We start from the raw sequence: 19,604 nt of genomic DNA, 5'->3' as shown, positions 1-19,604 counted from the left end.
TTATATAATGCTATAAAGCCATGTTACCTCAATAAAAAAATTAAACTGTCTTTTCAAGTTTCTAATACGAATCCTCCGAACTGCTTCACTCTGAAAGAAATATTGATAGAAATCATTTTTCTTTCTAAATACCTATGATTACAAATTTTTATTTTAAATCCATTCAGAATCATCCATAGCTGAGTTTAAAAAAAAAAAACAGTTGATGCACATAAAATCCTTCCCAGTATAAGATACCCCCCTGCAAAATTAGTAATTATATATTGTGATTGAGTGGTTTGCTATTTAATAACCACATGGTGGCAGACAGGAAAACAATAAAGCAAATGTAACCATAACAAAAATAACAATCCCTACCACCATAACCTCTAGGACTTTCTGGCTGTTAAACACCCATCCAACAAGTAAGGATCTACTTCTAAATGTGTCTGGTTTCAGTACTTCAAGCCATGAAGTTTTCTGGGTTTTTTTTAAAGAAGGCTTAGAAGTGCTAACAGCTTATTAAACATTTGCTTTTTAATTACAACTAAATATGTCCAACTATGTCCAAAATTCACAGCAGCAGTTCATTTTGCTGATTTTATTGTCAAACTAAAATGTGACAGAAGTGAATTGAACTTTAAGTTGTAAATCCACTAACGAATATATTCACCTCTATAACCCTGACAGCTGGCACAGGACCTATCAAAGAGTAAAATGCTTGTAAAAATTTGTTAAATTCAACTCAGTTGAGAAGTCTCTGTCACAGACAATATGCCCTTAGTAAGAAAATTTAAGGGAATAATGAATCAGGAATGTCTGGCATATTAATTCTCTATAGTTCTGAAATCTGCCTGAACATACAGAAAAAATGAGTGACTCAGAGGGTATAAAAGTCAAAAACAGTCGTGGTCTCAAATGATAAGCCAAGAGAAAAGATACATAATACAAAATAAAGTGAAGCTAAAATCTAAGCAAAGAGGGGAAAAAAGAAAGAAATGAAAGATAACAAGAAGAAAACAGACATACATAAGAAGAAATTTAAAGACAAAATACTTTGGGAACAAATAATACAATGGGCTTAAGGACACCCTTTACACACCCAGAGACAAATATGGTCACCAAAACCCATGGGCCTGAAATTGTCTCCTCCATGAGCTTCAGTGTCCAAGGAAGCAAGGTCAAATCAAGTATTAACGCAGGATGCACACAAAAAGTGAAAGGATTAACTGCTTTTAAAACAACTTTGTATTGATTTTTATCTGCTTGCAAAAGCTATTGTAAGTTCTTTTTTGAAAATATAAAGAAAATTAAAATAATATACTATTACAATTACAGTGTAATGCCTTCCAAAACATTTAACAGAAAGGAGTCTCTGTCCATCCATCCCTATACACACACACACCACACACTTATGTATACACACAAAAATGTACATGTGCTCTTTTGTTCAACGTTCTTTGGCTCCTTCAAGGAAAGTAGGTTTCTCTATTTACACTGTTAAGTATTGCTTCTGTTTCTCTCTGTATTAGTTCGCTAGGGCTGCAGTAACAAAGTATGACACACTGGGTAGCTTAAACAGAGAAAATTGTTTTCTCATAGTTCTGGAGGCTAGACGTCCAAGATCAAGATGTTGGCAGAGCTGGTTTCTTCTGAGGCCTCTCTCATCAGTTTGGAGATGGCTGTCTTATCACTGTGCCTTCACATGGTATTCCCTCCATGAAAGTGTGTCCAAACGTCCTCTTCGCACATGGACATGTCATATTGAATTCGGGCCTATGCTAACGACCTCATTTTGTCTTATTTACCTCTTGAAAGACCCTATCTCCAAATTTAGTTACAATTTAAGGGGACATAACTCAGCCCATAGTACTATCACTTTAGTGCCATTCTGTGCAATACCTAAAACCATTGGATTGAGACTATTCTCCATCTTTCACATCTATTATCTTTCTTGCATGTTTCCTCCTTCTTCACAATAAGGAAAGTTTTCCCTCCATATCACTGATTAAATTCTAACATTTTAAACAAATATTTAATTTCCCTACTTTCTGTTTTTTTTCCTTTTCACATATTGTCCCTGTTTTAGTTAGTTCTTTTTGCATCTCTCCAGATTCCATCCCTACAGCTTCCCATTAACGTTTCATAGAAGCTATATGCTTATAGCTGACTGCTGACACATGACCAAAATGCCAGTCATGTTCAACAATAAGCACATATTTTGGTGGCTGGCTGATCCAGGCTAGGCAGCTCAGCTGATCTTGGCTCAATTCCATGGGTCTCCCATCCTTCTCCTGGGACCAGCGCCATCATGGCAACAGCAGAGGCATGACAGGGCATGCTCATTGGCACAAGCACACTTCAAGCCCCTCATGTCCCATGCTAACAATCAGCAAAAGCAAGAGCCCAAAATTCAAAGAGAAGGAAATACACTTCTCCCACTCAAGTGGTAGAGAAAGGGTGATAATTTTTGAGCAATAATCTAATCTACTGCATCATCTTGCATCTTTTGAGAAATCTCAAGCTTAAATGTCCTAAATTTTCCTGTTTCACTGTATAAATTTTTTTTCAAATAACTGCTCTTCTTTGAGACCTCAATGTAATGCTCATTTTCCTTTATGCTTATTCTAAAGCATTATAAGGGAGTGGGGTTTTTTTGTTTCATATTTGCATGGGAAGAAATCCATTTAGATCTGCTATTTACCACCAGGCACTGTGGAAGGAACTTCCTTAGCACTGCTCCCATCCACCACTTTACTCTCCATTAAGATTCTACTTAGATCCAGTGCCGAAGTTAAGTCTCAGGTATGTAACCCTTAGTGCCTGCCAGAAGGTTTCTAGTGCCAATCTGCAGAAGAGATAGAAACTTCTCTTTCTCTGTTAAGGTCTCTGAAGCATCACATACAGTTGGCAATTTTGTTTAAATAGGATAGGACTTAATGGACTTCATTCCCAGCATGCACTGCTCCCAGTGCTCCTCTCACCCACAGCTCAATGGAAAAGTATGAACACGTGTATTTCAGCACACAGTGCGAAACTGCCCTCTGAAACATCTGACAGCTATTTTAAAGGAATGGTGGAAGGACACAGGACATGCTCAGCTATCTGACCCATGTTAATAACACTAATAACACCAATGTTCTACTGTCTTAAGATCTGGTCTTATTCACTACCAGGTCTACACTAACCTAATGAATTTCCTGAGTCCACCCAGGCCCATAAACAGACTATGCTACAATCAGCCCAGGGATAAAAGAAAAGTGTTCTCTCTGAACCTCTCCCAAACTATTTCAGAAAGAAGATTGTCTTAAGCTGAACACAACCCTAAGGAAAAAAGGATGTTCTAATTTCAGTTTATACATCTGTATTTCTTAATTAGGCTGACTTCACTATCCAATTTAAGGATTTTTTTCTCTTCCTGAGATAAACCAGAGTCTCTCTGATCTAGTCTATTAAAGGCCCACAGCAAACGTTTCTTATGTATCTTTACATAAAAGGACCACAAGAAATGTGCAATACAGGAATGAACTAACTTTGAATGTCAGCCTTTCAGAACGTGGAGTATTTGCTAACATAAAACCATCTTACATTTTCAGAGACAGCATGTTAAAAAGAGAAGTAAAATAAACTACAACAATATTCTGGACAAAATAATATTTAGTAGAATTCTACACTGCCACGAGACACTGTAGCAGAGAGGCTCTTTAACCAACCTCATCCTCCCTTTTTCCTTGTTCTGCTGCACAACTCGGCTAGTGGATTTGATGTACAGGTGCCGGTGCAGCTCGTCTATGAGAACCAAGTGCAGATTCATCTTCTTGCTGTGAAGTTCCAACCTAAGGTCACTCAGTCCTTCCACCTGGAGCAGAGGCCCCTCCAAAGACTCGACTGCTGACACCTGAGAAGGGAGGGAAACACAATTAAGACAACTAAATAATCTCACAATATTACAAATATGAAAGACCATCTTTTAAAAGATACTCCTGAAAGAATTTGAGAACCTTATCAGCATACATCAGACACTGTCGAGTATAATGCAGATGGGCCCAGTTCAGCTCTGGAAGGGTTGATCTTGATCAAGATAAACATGAAGGTACCTACAGCACCTCAGCAAAGCTGTACCTAGTGTTTACTCCCACTCACACAGCCTATCAACAGACACCAATAAAATGATCCCCAAATAAATGATTGTAATATTCATATGCTCACAAGAAGTCCCTGTTCTAATGATTTAAACTTTCAGTCACATTTAGCCTTTTAAGACTAAGACTAAATAAAAACACAGTATGTAAATTTTTTAATAATTCTCATGGTGATCAAGAGTCAGAGCGTGATCAGCCTTTGTCTACACGGGTGTCTGCACAGTCTCTCTTGCTCTCTCTCGTGCTCACATACACACGGAGGTAAATACATTTTTCCATGAATGCTACAAGCAGACAGTAGCAGTCATCACCTCTCCTTGGACTGATCCAGTTTGATAGACAAAATGGGACTTGAATGGTGAACAGAAGATAAACTATGGGGAGGGAGATTCTCTTGGGAGATTAAGACAAAAAGGACTGGATGAATAAAAATGGTGTAGGAATGAATGCCTACAACAGAGGGAGAAGATGAGGGACTCAGGGAACCTGGAATAACTCACTTTGAACCAAAGTGATGACTGCGAAGGGAAAAAAGATATAGTATGTATTATAAAATCCCATTTATCCACGCATACAGAATTTTGTCTTTCTATATGTAAAGACCTTACATATTTTTTACAGAGGAAAAACAAAGTGAAGGGTATACTCTAGGTACTATTCCTTGGGAGAAAAAAGGAAGAAGTGCAAAGACTGTACTACTAATACTAATAATAGCAATAGCAGTAGAAGCAGTAGCAGCAGTAATAGTAATAGTAGTAGTAACAACAACAGTAATGACGGAGAAGAGACGACTACCAGCTGAACTCAGGGGAAAGAGCCCTACCCAGCTCCGTGAAGGGATTCATGTGCTGTGACTATTCCCACGTTGGTCATACATCTAAATACTCCTCAACTGTACAGATAAAGGCAATAATGACACTACTTTAGAGTAAATGTAATTAGAGACCAAAAAAATGCTCATGAAAAAAAAAGCACTTCTACAAAAGCAATAGGAGAAAAAGATAGTAAAAGCCATGAAAAGTATCAGTGATCAAAAATGCTGATCACAGATCTCCCCTGGCACAGGCAGCCACTCAGAGTGTGCAGACAGCGAATACAGCAAGCTTTGCAGCTGCCAAATACAAGCCAGCCTGAGATCGGGAGGGCAATGCAGTGGCTTAGTCACAAACACATCACTTGTTTTGTGATGTGCTATAACCAAATGTCAGTAGCAAATAAATTTCCTTAAGTTACCCAAGAAAGCATCTAGGAATGAAAAGTGACAAGCCCTGGGCCAGCGCTGCCCTCTGAAGCCTGCCGGTTCATTTTCACACAGGCTTGCAACTGCCCCTGCTCTCAGAGCCCCTGGGCCTGGTGCAAGCTGTGGGCAATTCCAAATGGAAAGGCAGCCTCGCGAAATGACCAAAGTGTCCCCAAGGAGGAAAAACAACAACAAATTCATTTACACTTATGCTCTAAAATGGATTTTAACTTGGGTCTCTAGCAGAGAAAGGAGGATGCATTAACCTTTAGTGACATCAAGATCCAGAAAATGAAAAATAATTTGGTAAACCACTGGCCCATCATGTAGCCTTATCCCTCAAGGTAATTAAATCCAGCTGAGATATTTAAGCTTAAAAACCACCCACTGCACATCCACTCTCTGTTCGTAGGAATTTGCATGGAGATTTTTAACCCAAACAGCTCACGTTCCAAGTATAAAACTCTACGAAAATGTTTGCTTTCAAAGCCACTAAAATTTTTCTTAAATATAGCTAAAGCAGTTAGCACAGTGCCTGGTACATACTAGGTGCATACTCAAATTATTTTTTAACAGAACCTACTTATTAGATGGATAGAGAATCCTTAGAAGCTGTTTCCAACAGGTTTCAATGCGGGATTTTCAGTAAAGCACTGCTTCCATCACAGAATCATTATTAACCACTTAGATGACCATGATTTCTGAATACTTGTCTTGATCCAAAATACAAGCACAATTACCATATTTACAATCAAGAGTTGTCTTAGAACTTCAAGGATTTGAAACCTTACCACAAATAGGATAGAGAATAGTCTCTTATTACAGTTTGAAAATACAGGGCTTTATTTCTTGGCTTTCACAAATTAGAAGTCTACTTATAAAGATCGAATTATGGGAACTGAGCAAGGTCATTGTCCTCCCTTACTCTACTAAGTGGTACTCAAACCAATTTGAAGAAAATAATTGTCATGCTGTATTTGACCTCCAGAACATCAGTTTAGAAACCTGATAACTTACCTTATGTGGTTTAAGTAGCTTATACCATAAAGCTTACACAGAAAGAAAACTTGGTGAGGCAGCAGTCAACCCAACCACCACTGATTAATTCTGTTGTATTGGAGGGTATGGTTTCTAGGCATTTTGTGATATTTAACCTTCACTAGAAATCATTAAATATCCATTTACATTTAGAAATGCTCATAATTACTGATAAAAATACAACCGAAGGGTTTTTTTAATGTATGGGAAGTGGTCATTTAATAAATTATGTTACTGTTTTCCAAATTTAATGACTACAGAGCACTTTTTAAATAACAGTGATGAAACATCAACAGGAATTCAAGAGATGCAGCTGGATTAAACTAGACAGCATCAGGTTCGTTCTTTGAGAAATAATCCAACAATTGTTGTGATATACAACACTGGAAAATGTCACAAATATATATTAAACTTACAGTACAAGACATAGGAGATGAAAGATCAGACAACACACAATGAAACAGTTCACTGGTAAATGCTGTCTACAGATCTACTCCCCGATCTAATACCATGAATTCATGTGCCAAATCACCTCTACTATGACCTCCTAGAATTCTCAGGTATCCCACATCATCTCTTAAAGGTAGACTGCTGCATAATGAGCCAACTGGATGTATCTGGAAGTTTTCTGTATTTTGAAGTATTTTCAAAAATAAATGGGTGGGGGGGCGTGGGGAATAGGTACTACTAACAGTGATTTTTTTTCACAGAACACCTATTATTAATTTAACAGAACATTAATGTTCTCACCAGAGTTAGAAACGGCTCACATAGGTAAGAAAAATCTGTTTTGGCATTGAAAACAATTATTTCTTTTAGGATTATGAAAATAAGCAAACATCCACAAAATGTTTTAACACATGATATTGAACATATATTTCACTATTAGAAACCTACCCATTTTAAAAAAACAGAAGTTCTGAAAAATATTTCCAAGCCCAAAAAATTAGGTTAAAGGTACAGTTAAAATGTACATAATCAAGAATTGTCTGGTATTTCAAAAAATTTTGCCTTCAGTTGAGATGAGTCTACAACAAAGGAAATCTTTCTCATTAGCAACTACAGTGCCCTTAAATTTTCTTTCCCAAATGTCTATTTCTCACCTGCATTTTAGTTTAAATTAGGAAATAATTATTTCATAGTTAACTGTCTTCTGCCAGTCTTACTCAAGCTGATTAGATAAAAAGATCTAGTCTTATGCTTTAATATGCACCAATGGAAATGTTTTAGAGGAACACCAAAGTTAGCCATTCTTAACAGCTGATTCATTGAAGAAATGCTGGGAAAGAAACTACTGACTTTTATCTTTTTTTTTTTTTTAAATACTGAGGGAGGTGGCATACACAAAGATAAATGAAAACAGTAACTGTCTCTAAACAGAACTAAGGTTTAAGCCAAAAAAAAAGAAGAAAAACTTAAGTATAAACAAAAAACCCAACCCCAAAACTAAATCATCTGCTAGCTAATAAAAATGCTTATACTGGCAACAACATTCCTTAAAGAAAGCAAACGTGTTGCCAGTGTTGAGTCCAAAACAAATACTTCCGGACTCTGATAATTACTTGGTTCCAAAATATTCTATCACTTTTAATAGCTCAGTATGTCTCCCTTAAGGAAGTATTTTTTTTAGTAAGACAACGTAACTTTTCTGAAAATGCTACTTTGGCCCAATTTACAGATGCAGTACAAAGATACGCAATTAGGTTACTCCAGAGAACTGATACCTTCTCTTCCCATATGCATATAACAAGACACAAACTTTTTGAACAGTCTCAACTAAGAATCTCTGGGTATGAACAACAAAAGAAACATGCCTTGTAACCCAAGATTTACTTACTACCCAGGTCACCGGGCCCCTAAACCGTGGGAAGACAAACTCTGGTGTCCTCAGGCTCTGCTCCTCAGATAACCCTCCACCTATGATTCTCCACATTCAGGCAGATACAGGAAAATGGGTCGTGGAGTATGGCCATGTCCCAGGTCCCAGGCAAGACCCTGGGATGCGTCCCATCAAGTGAGGGTCCTTGGCTTCACACAGGAAAGAATTCAAGAGTGAGCCACAGTTGAATAAAAGTAGATTTATTCAGAGAGACGCACACTCCAAAGACCAAGTGTAGGCCATTTCAGAAGGCCAGAGAGGCCATGAGGCGTGGGGGTGGATGTTTAGTTTAAAGTAAAATTAGATACACACTCCTGGTCCATCTCAGGAGGCAGAGAGACCACAAGGTGTAGAGGTTCCTAATTTTTATAAGCTCAGTTATTTCATATGCTAACAAGTAGGAGGATTATTCCAACTACTTTGGGAAGGGGCAGGAATTCCCAGGAATTGGGCCACCGCCCACTTTTTGACCTTTTATGGTTGGCCTGAGAACTGTCATGGAACCTGTGGGAGTTACATTGTAACTGTATTACAATGAGCATATAATGAAGCTCAAGGTCTACTGGAAGTCAACTCTCCCGCCATCTTGGGCCTGAAGGCCTACTGGGAGTTGAATTTCCCACTAACTTGGTGCTGCTGTCATTCCCTTAATGGCTGTACCCTGCCCTTTACTTTCTGTCTCAAGGAGTCCCAGATGGGCCTAAGAAGTCTTGCTCTGAATGCAGTATCATTCATACCCATCTCAGCACATGCAGGGAAGATGATTATCACCAAGAATCCCAAATCACTCACCTACCAAACATTTCCATTTAGCTATTACATATGTCCCAAAGCAGAGGTTTTATTTTTTAATCAGACAGAAACTGGTAAAATAAACCAAATGGAGATAAAAACAGAATTTCATGTATTAGTTTGAAATTTGAACCGTATGAAACTGCTTTCATTTGTCAGAAATGATCGAAATACTGGCTGTTTCATATGGTTCAATCTAGTAGGTTTTAGGAGCAGGTCTGAAAGTTTCACTGCATCTAGGACATCACAGTGCTGTTTGCACAATGTCGTGCCTTTATAGAGCCCTATGTATTTAACTGCAAAGAGAAACTTGCAACAATTTTCCTTGCACAATATAGTATCAAATTATAAGTAGGCGATATCAAACCACAAGCATGTGACTTCAAAGGATTTTGTTCACAAAAATCCCAACTGTTAAAAATAAACTTGATAATATAAGTTTTAAACTTCCTTAGGTATAAACATCATCTGCTCACCTGTGTTTATAGCATGACATCAGCCACTAATCACACGGGACCTAACAAGTAGAAGATGGCTTAGACTGCTCTACACGCAAAAGTGGTTGGTCAGTGGGGAGAAAAAGAGTATGGGACACACAAGGGAGAATAAAGGGAATCTGTTCAAGGCTCAGGACTATCGTGGAGGTTTGGGGGAGTCTTAGGGGATCTAGAGGAAAAACAGTCCCTGATCCCAGCTTCTCTGGAGAAGACTGAGAGGTTTCCAGATCCCTAAGGTTCAGCCTCGCCTCTGACCCAAGGCCTCAGGCTATTGACAGTTTGGTACAAGGGGCAAACTTCCCAAGAAAGCTGCATCCCAGGGCAAGGCCGAGTGCCTAAAGCAAGAACACTCCCCCACCCCCTCTGCTTGTGGCCAATTCACAGTGATCAAATCAGGCCATCAAAAAAGGCCCATTCTTCAACTCAGTTCAGTAACATAATATTGATCAGACCCATTCAGGTGCCCCTTTTCCCTCAGGAAACCCGAGACCTATAATGCAGACTCAGCAGGCTCTCTCCACTAAAAACAGGATGTCTACCTCCATCCTCCCTTCATGACTGCCGGGGTTACTGCATGTTTTTATTTAATAAACCTTCATCAGCTCAAATGAAGGGTTGTTATTAGTTGAGCTAACAGCCAAATGATAATACTCTAGAGAGGTATCAGCACTCGTTGGCGCATTAACCAAGAGAGGAGAAGGGCTGGGGTCAAGCATGTGTCAATGTAAATGAGGCAATATTAGGTACTAAAGGCTTAATGCAATGGACTGCCTGGGAGATAATGGAGTTTACAGGATAAAGCACATGAGATGAAGTTATTGATAAGTGAAGGAAGGGAGGGGTCCTGGAAAATAAAGTGCCGTCAAAGAAAACGTCTTTTACTTGTGAATTTCTAAGTATCTTCAAAGCTATCTTAGAAAACAAAGCTCAAAAGAAATCTACCGTGACTTCTACCTTGATGGAAGACCTCATTCCTACAACTGCTGTGAAACAGACCTGTTCTAAAAGTGTACCATTCTATTGAATCATTCTTAAGCTTTCTTTGGGGTTTCCCCTTATTTTCAGTTTTTCGTAAACATCAGCGCATTCTAGCACATATAATTCCCATATTTAAAGCAGCAGTCTTTTCTTTTTTCCTTTTGTAAAGTATGGGCAACCAGGTTTTCTAAGATATTCCATCAGCCCAAGCCTCACAGAATAAAAGTATCTGCAAAATGAATTGTAAGAGCTTTCTATTTTTAGGGACCTTTAAATGTTGTCAAAAAACTGAAGTCCCATCCTAATTTTACATTTTTTTTTTAAAAAAAGGTGAGGCCCAGAAATGTATTTTTTTCTTAACCTTTTTGTAAATTTCCCAATTACAAAAGTAATAATACATGCTCAATCAAGAAACTTGAAAAACACAGAAAATCATAGGGAAAAAACAATCCCTATTTTTACTAATTAGATAAAATACATTTTAATCTGACTCCTTCCAATCATTTTCCCACACACAATTTTTACAAAAATACTGTTAATTTTAAATATGCTTTTTCCATTTGGAAGTATAATGGGAACATCCGCCCATCACTAAACATATGACTAAGTGTTTTCATATGAGTCCATAATATGAATAGTCCACAAATTTCTGAAACCAACTCCCTATACTGAGGTAATTGCTAATTTTTAACTTCCATAAATCTGACTGTGATAATTACCCTTGTATATATATTTTTGAACACTTCACACTTAAAATTCTTAATTCTTTCCTTAATGTGTAACAGCCAAGAAGAATTCCAAGACCAAAGTTATGCAGATATTTAGGGCTTCTGATGCTTAATGCCAAATTAAGAGCCTTATTTTGTTCTAAATGGACTTATAAGAGGTCTGTTCACAATGACTTTCCTGATAAAATTGAACTATACCTAATACCTTATGAGAAAGATAAGAATTGTGATTGCTTACAGGAAAGCTCACGAATAAATCCTTCTTTGTTCCTAAATCTTATGATCCCTTAATTCCCAGTTCCCATCAGTACTCCATAAAGAGGGCATTAAAACTTAGGTTTCTCCTCTAAAACACAAGAGATCACTAGGTGCGATATTCTTAGTTTACAAGTGTCCCCAAATCACTTACCTTTACCATCTTATATGTTATTTGGGGACAAGAAAGTTATACAACACTCTCCTCCTAAGAGTTGGCAAAGGAGGTCTCTGACAATCACTGCAGGTTCGCAGTTAAATCAAGACAATTTCACCCACATTCTGCAAGAGCCCCAAATCCACTAGAAATGCTCAGGACTTCTATGCTCTTTACTAACATGAACTATTAAAATCCTACAAAAGAACATGAGAGGAATATGGCTTTTCATTTTAAAAGCTAGGCAACCACAAGTAATTAGTACTGGGATGAATTACCACAGAAAACAGACCTCTTTAGCACATGTCTCCTATTTTGTCAAAGCCAAACAGAAACTATGGATCAGCACCCTCAGACCACCATGAGGCTGAGAAAGGGCCTCCCAGCAACAACAGGCATTGTCATCTGCTGCAATTTACACCTAGACAGGGTCCCCACCTCGCTGCAGACTGACCAATCAAAATCCTGTTCAAACAAGTCCGTATAGCTGCAGCCAAACACATGACGGATGATGTCAGGAAACGACTTGTGTATTATTCTTGACTGAGATCATTTCTCCTACAGACTCAAGTGTGTAAATGTAGGTGCCTGTGCACACACAGTCCATCTGAACTGAAACCTGTAGGCATTAGTGACAGTAGCACTACGAGAGAAACGCTGCTCAAGGAAACAAGCCCCAGACCACCGCTGTTTCCTTCCACCTGGTGCCATGTGACAGTGATGAACCGACGCCGCTGTCCACCTACATATTGCCTTCTGTTTCACAAAGCACCTCCCCCATCCAAAATTTCATTTTTATTCTCACAACCATCCTATCATGTAGACAGAGTAAGTATCCATATAGCCACTCTATAGAAAAGGATACTGAAAAAAGAGAAAGTGATGCATTTGCCTAAACTCACAGAATTGGTGAGTAGGTGGGTCAGGATTAGAATTAAGAATGTCTGGCTTTTCAACCCATTTTGTTTGTGCTAGACTATGCTGTACCTAGTCATCACTTATCAAGAAATAAATTCGTGCCTCAATTTCAATCCATTACATCTCAGCAGTAAGTCAGATAAAAACACAGTGAAGATGCAGAAATCAGAGCACCAAGACTGAGGGTGCTGAAGAGTTCCAAGTCAGCCCAAACCCCGAGAGCATCTAATTTAACCATTAAACAAAACTCATATTGATCAAACAGTCAGGCTATAAAATCAGAATAAGAGCCAGATACTCACCAGCTCTATCCAAAACCTGCAATAGATGACAGCAACAAAGCAACTTTAGTCAAACTACAACATTTCTACATAAATGTGACTATCACCATGTGACAATAGTTGGTTTCCAACCACTACTTAAGAGCTGGTGTTAAATGAAGCCAAGGAAAAAAATATAAAAAATAATATTTATTTCCTTTATACTGTAATGCTCCTTTTCATGGATACCGTCTACTTATGACATGATACTAGTTTTCCATTTACAATAGTAATACAAAATTTACCTTTTTATGTTTATATGTATATATATATAAATGAAACCAAGGACAATTCATTTTGATCTATTGCATAGCACAGGCTATACCCTACATCAAGGGTTCCAAATTTGTCTCAACAAGAGAATCAGCTGGATAATGCCAAAAATTACTGAAGCTGGTGTCCCACCCCCAGAGATTTCAGTGTAATCAGTTTAGGGTGTGACCTGGGCTTTACAATACTTGAAGGATTCCCCAATAGGCAGTTTGGGAATCACTGCCCTACAGCCAAGTGAGCCAGCTGAAAATTCCTGAACCTTATGAGGTTTAGTGCATTAAAGCAGAATTTCTGTTGGCTTTAAAATAAAAGAGGCAAATGAAGAGCAGATAAAAAAAGCCAACTAAAAGAGAAGAAAAGCTACTGCAATAACCCAGTGCCTATCAAACAGTGTGGCTTTTAAAAACCCCAGCCTTCAAAAACAAATTAAAAGGGTACTGAGCAGCAAGAAGAATAGTTACTACAAAGCCCTGTACCCTCTTACTCTCTAGGAGAAAAATAATGCTACCACACTAAAGCTATTTACTTAATCTGAGACACAAAAACTGAGGTTACTCATTTTCCAACTTTATCTTCAGCTTCTCCTTAATCTTTTTGCCAAGAAAATCAGATGTAGGTGTCCAAGGGAATGCAGGGGTCCAAAACTCAGCAAGAAGCAGCTACAGCTGACCACCCTATTTCAATAGCAAACACTACCCCACTCCCACCCCCAGTATTCCTGGAACCCCTTTCTTGTTGAACTGATCGTGATATGAGACGCTTTATTTTTTCATCATCTCTCCCTTCCTACTAGCATGTAAGCTCCTTCAAGGTTAAGGCCAGCTTCACATATACACATACTATAAACGCAAGTAATCAACAACAGCACTGTCACATTCATTTGTCCATCTATCAGAATGTGTGCCAGACTCTTTCCTGATAAATTATTAGTACAGAATGGGCATCAGTCTTTCAAATCAATCTTCTACACTAGGAACAGATGGGCTTTACTGGTGGCTGTTTCATTATTAATCAACTGATATATTTTTATCATGTTGTAGAGAAATCCATATGGAACACTGAAATATTTTTGCAGTCACTGAACCTCTTTCAGCTTAGGTCCCACAAGTTCACTAGATTGTTCCAGCTTCTGATATTTATGGTGCTTTTACCTCAATACCATTCCCAGAGTCATGATGAGAAAAAAAAAGAGTCCTGTGAGATCTCAGAAACTTTCAAGCCAGATGAAAGGGATATACATTTTTGGCCCCTTTTTTCTCACTTGTACACGAATCATTTCATAGTAGATGCTATCTCTTCCCTGCCCATTCATAACACAAGAAACGAGGATCAGTCTACTTGCTAATGACACAGTTTTACTGGTACCAAGAGGCGCAACCTCATTGGTCCACCGGTCCTGCCACCCAAGCATTGACAGAAAGACACTGTAACATCAACTAGTCAAATACTAAAATCAACATTTTTGATAAGCACCCTCCAACAGTGAACTGGCTTATATCGAATTACAATACCCAACAGATTAACACATCGACTTACCTAAGACTAGATTTTGCAACAAACTGATCTTGGACAGTTGACCAACAAATCACATTGTTTATAATTAGACAGTCAGTGGGTACCCAGTGAACACATACTTGATGTAGCCTGAAGAGGTGACTGATGACACAGAGTCTGAAATCTGTTCATGCCAAATCCCCAAAATATGGCATAGAACTTTGGGGTCTTGATAACCCATCTGAGTATGTGTTACAGCAAATTAAACTTGTTTTCTGAGAAAAATCCTATCACTGCCTGCAGGAATTCCCTGACTGTATAAAATGTGGAGTAGTCTTCCATTCAGGCATATGTTCATGTTGGGCAAGAAGGAATCAAAAATGCCTATCCTATGCTTCAACTCCTTCATCAGCTAAAAACAAGTCCACTTCAGACCGAGTTTTGAGAGTCTAACATGGGAGAATCACCATATCCTTTCTTACAGTATCAATAAAAATCATCAATTATAAATCACATTTCTAAGGTCTTACTACGTACACTGTGCATACTTTACAAGCATAGCTTAATATGTCATTTAATCCCTCCAACAACGATTATTCTCAATACCAAATCTCAGAAAAAGTCTCAATAATTAGCCCCAAGTCATCCAGCTAGTCAAAGCCAAAGCTGGGATTAAAGCACAGGTCCACCTGAGCCACACTAAGCTGATCTTCATAACCTTGAATGTTGTCCAACAACTGCAAAGGATCTGGTCGACTAAAAATATGCCAAATATACTTATTTTTATTATAGGATCTTAGAAAATTGTGCAATTAAATAGCTATTTTACTTCTTTATCCCTGACGAGGCCACATTTTCGTAGGGTAAGTGAAATAATTCCACCGTACCATTCTCTCAGCAAAGCACTCTGGGATACTCTGGGAAGAAGGAAGCTAACATAAATATGTTGTTCTTATAATTACCATAATAATCCTTAACTACACAGCTAAGGATTCTTTTTTAAAAGGTGTATAAAAAGAAAAGACAAAATGATCGACAGACACAAAATCTCTACAATCTCAGGAAGACTTAGAAATGAAAAAATGCTTTCAGTCACAAGCCTTGTGACTGTCAGCTGAAGTGCTTCAAAACTCCTCACTGGCATGGTTTTCACAGATTGAATGCAATTATGAATTGACTTCTATGGGTTGATAAATCAGAACTTGGGTAAGTGGTTTTCAAAGCTCATCTGTGCAATTTCAGGTTGATGCAGACTTCCACGCAAACTCGCCTTAAAAAAAGTTCATAAAAATATTAACTATCATGAAATACCTTCCTGGTTAGCTCGTGCCACTGGGAAGCAGCAGCTATTCTTATATTAATAATTCTTCCCAGAATTAATCAGTCATTGTATATTAGAATCAGCAGCTGGAGTGTTTTGAGTGATAATGAAACCTGTAACAAGTCATCTTCAGCCGTCTTTTCAAGACAATAAGGGAATTAAAATTTCAATTTAAATGCAGAGGTTTGAAACACGCTTCACTGGCAAAATTACTTCAATTAATGTGAGTGGAATACAAAGGACAGACTGCAGAAATGTGATGCAGCAACCAGAAATTATGTCATTAATGTGCTTGCATCAACCCAGCACAATGACTGCAAAGGTCTAATTTAAACCATACATATCACAAAGCTACAGGCTACAATATTAATCAAGTCTCTGATTTCAATGTGACGGATACAGGCTTCTTGTTGGATCACTTTTAGCTTCTCGTAAGCCAACAGCAGCTGTTTACCTTGAAGAAGGAAACAAAAGGCCAGGTCTATTTGCAGACAGTCCCTGTCATGACAATTTAATTATTTTATGCAATACTCAGGTAATCATATCAAAAGAAATAAAAATCCCATCGAGAAGCCAAGTCTACAGCTAGCAGCCCAGTCCGATGGTAAAGCAGCAATTGCAGGAGCTGACAAGAGCCACGGGTCACCACTGATTTATTTACTCTGGTTTTATTAACCTAAGTAGGGATTAAATTACTGGGCACCTGCACCTGCCTTAAAATGGAAATGCAAAATCTTCTGATAAACAAATCCAAGGAAATCAGAGGGTTTTGAAAGACTACATTGTTCTGTCTTCACTTTCCTCTGATGTCTTTTAGCGAAGATTTCCATTTGGACCCTTGAGATGCCTTAAGTAGATTTTACTTCTAAGAGCACATAACCATGAGGAAAGGAAATGTGATTATTTTCTCATATGAAGTCCAATGAAAGTGCAATTACAGACCTTACTATTCACTCATACGAAAGGCCAAACTGAAGAATACTTCTGACCTTTTGAGCACACCTTGAAATCTTTATTGTATATTGGGATATGCTAAACACCCCCCCCAGGTCATGCAAAGCAATTACCTCATCTAGAAACTGGGGAGGATATCAGAAACCTACCCTCTCACAGGGTTGTTGTGAGAAGTAAATGTCTTAACAAATGTAACATACTTAAAATGGAACCAGCACACAGTGAGGGATTAATACATATTAGCCATTATTATAATTATGGTTTTTGTTGTTCATTTAAATACTGCAGAAAGGAAAGGTTAGAAACTACAGAACCTTGCCATTAAAAAACAAAACAAAAAACCCAAATCAGAGATGAGAAACCAGACCAGAGCTCCAAAGAGGAAATGCCCTTGTCTCTGTTTAGTGAAGTTAAAGTCTTCTACATGGTTACCAATTGGGCTAATCACCTGTGAATGCTGACTGTATGCAGCGCACTATGTACTACTAAGCACAAAACAGACAGAAATAGGTAAGATACAGCCCCTGCCCTCAACGACCTACCGTATTAACAAAAACAATTACATTTCAATGAGATACACACAGCATATGGAAACAAAGAAAAGCATCTGATCACATTCAGCAGTCTTACCACAAAATATGTAACAATTCTTTAAAAAGAAAGAGAGAGAAAAGCATCTAATTACCCAGGATATTCAGAAACCTGATGAAATGGGAGACAAGTCTTAAAGAATAAATCATCATTTTCCAAGCAGGCAGCATTAGAATTAGGTTCAGGGAAATTTATAATTTATAAAATAGAGAAAACTCTATCACATCCCTATATATCAGCGACTAATAACTAGAAATTATAATAAAAAGCCACTGTTTTTAAAAGCAACAAGAAATATGATAGCCAGAAATAAAACATACATAAATATCTCTAAGGAACACATTACTAAGGCATCATTATAAAAGACATAAATGAAGACGTCAATGAAAAGACATATCTTGTTCACAGAGCTGATACCAAAGTTCATATGGAAGAGTAAAAGGCCAAGAATAGCACAGCAATTCTGAATAGCAAAGTGACAGAACATCTTTACCTGCTATCAAGACATATTACAAAATTATAGTAATTAAAACAGCATGGTTTTGGTGCAGATACAGACAAGACCAATTGGACAAAAATAAAGAGCTCAGAAACAAACCCATGCATATGTGGAAACTTGGTATGTGACTAAGGGGAAATTATAAATCTGTAGGAAATGAATTCAATAAATGGTCTGAGTCAAGTGGCTATTTATAAAGATGATTAAATTAGATCCATAGTTCATATCATATATGAAAATAGATTTTAAATAAAGAAAATTATATAGGAGATTCTCTTATATGACAATGATTTAGGGAAAAGTTTCTCAAAATAAAAATCACAAAACAAAGAAAAAAAGAATGAAAAGCATTACTGCATTAAATTGTAAAACTTTTTAACAAAAGACACCATAATGACAAGGGTCTACTTTATAGCGCAGGGAACTATATTCAATGTCTTGTAATAACTTACAAGAGTCTGGATAATGAAAGCACAACCATTCGAAACCTATGGGACACAGCAAAGGCAGTGCTAATAGGGAAGTTTATAGCGATACAGGCCTTCCTCAAAAAAGAAGAACAATCTCAAAGAAACAATTTAACCCACCACCTGAATGAATTAGAAAAAGAAGAACAAAAAGCCCCAAAAAGCAGCAGAAGGAAGGAAATAATAAAGATCAGAGAGGAATTAAATACAATAGAGATTAACAAGACCATAGAAAAAAATCAACCAAACCAAAAGCTGGTTTTTTGAAAAAGTAAATAAAATCGACAAACCTCTGGCCAAACTCACAAAGAAGAAAAAAGAGAGAGCACAAATTAGCAAAATAAGAAAGGAAAATGGAGAAATTACAACAAACAAAATAGAAATACAGAATATCATACGAGAATATTATGACAAACTATATGGAACCAAACTGGATAACCTAGAGGAGATGGACAAGTTTCTGGAAACATACTGTCCACCAAAACTGAATCAAGAAGAATCTGAACACTTGAACAACCCGATCACTAGAAAGGAAATAGAAATAGCAATTAAAAACCTCCCTACAAATAAAAGTCCAGGACCGGACGGCTTCACCGGGGAATTCTACCAAACATACGAAGAAGAACTCATACCAGTCCTTCTCAAACTCTTCCAGACGATTGAAAAGGAGGGAATACTCCCAAACTCATTCTATGAAGCCACCATCACCCTGATACCAAAACCAGGCAAAGACACTACAAAAAAAGAGAATTATAGGCCAATATCACTGATGAACATAGACGCCAAAATCCTCACCAAAATTTTAGCAAATAGAATCCAACAACACATAAAAAAGATTATACATCATGACCAAGTGGGGTTCATCCCAGGGACACAAGGCTGGTTCAACATACGCAAATCAATCAGTGTAATACATCACATCAACAAGAGAAAGGACAAAAACCACATGATCATCTCAATCGATGCAGAAAAAGCATTTGATAAAATTCAACACCCATTTATGATAAAAACTCTCGCCAAAGTGGGTATAGAGGGAACATATCTCAACATCATAAAAGCTATATATGACAAACCTACAGCCA

The 19,604-nt window shown here is 37.7% G+C and overlaps 1 protein-coding gene across 2 annotated transcripts in view; it reads right to left on the bottom strand.

Moving 5' to 3' along the window:
• Positions 1-19,604, bottom strand: part of EXOC4 (exocyst complex component 4) — a 698,176-nt gene that overhangs the window by 642,173 nt on the left and 36,399 nt on the right. For both annotated transcript variants that reach the window (XM_032483367.1, XM_032483368.1), the window contains exon 4: positions 3,693-3,877. In XM_032483367.1, coding sequence (XP_032339258.1) covers positions 3,693-3,877 — 185 coding nt within the window. The remainder of the gene's footprint in view (positions 1-3,692; positions 3,878-19,604) is intronic.

The sequence above is a fragment of the Camelus ferus genome, chromosome 7 (assembly GCF_009834535.1).
Source record: "Camelus ferus isolate YT-003-E chromosome 7, BCGSAC_Cfer_1.0, whole genome shotgun sequence".
NCBI lineage: Eukaryota > Metazoa > Chordata > Mammalia > Artiodactyla > Camelidae > Camelus > Camelus ferus.
Note: the sequence above shows the minus strand (reverse complement) of the source record. Positions and strands in the feature narration are given on the sequence as shown.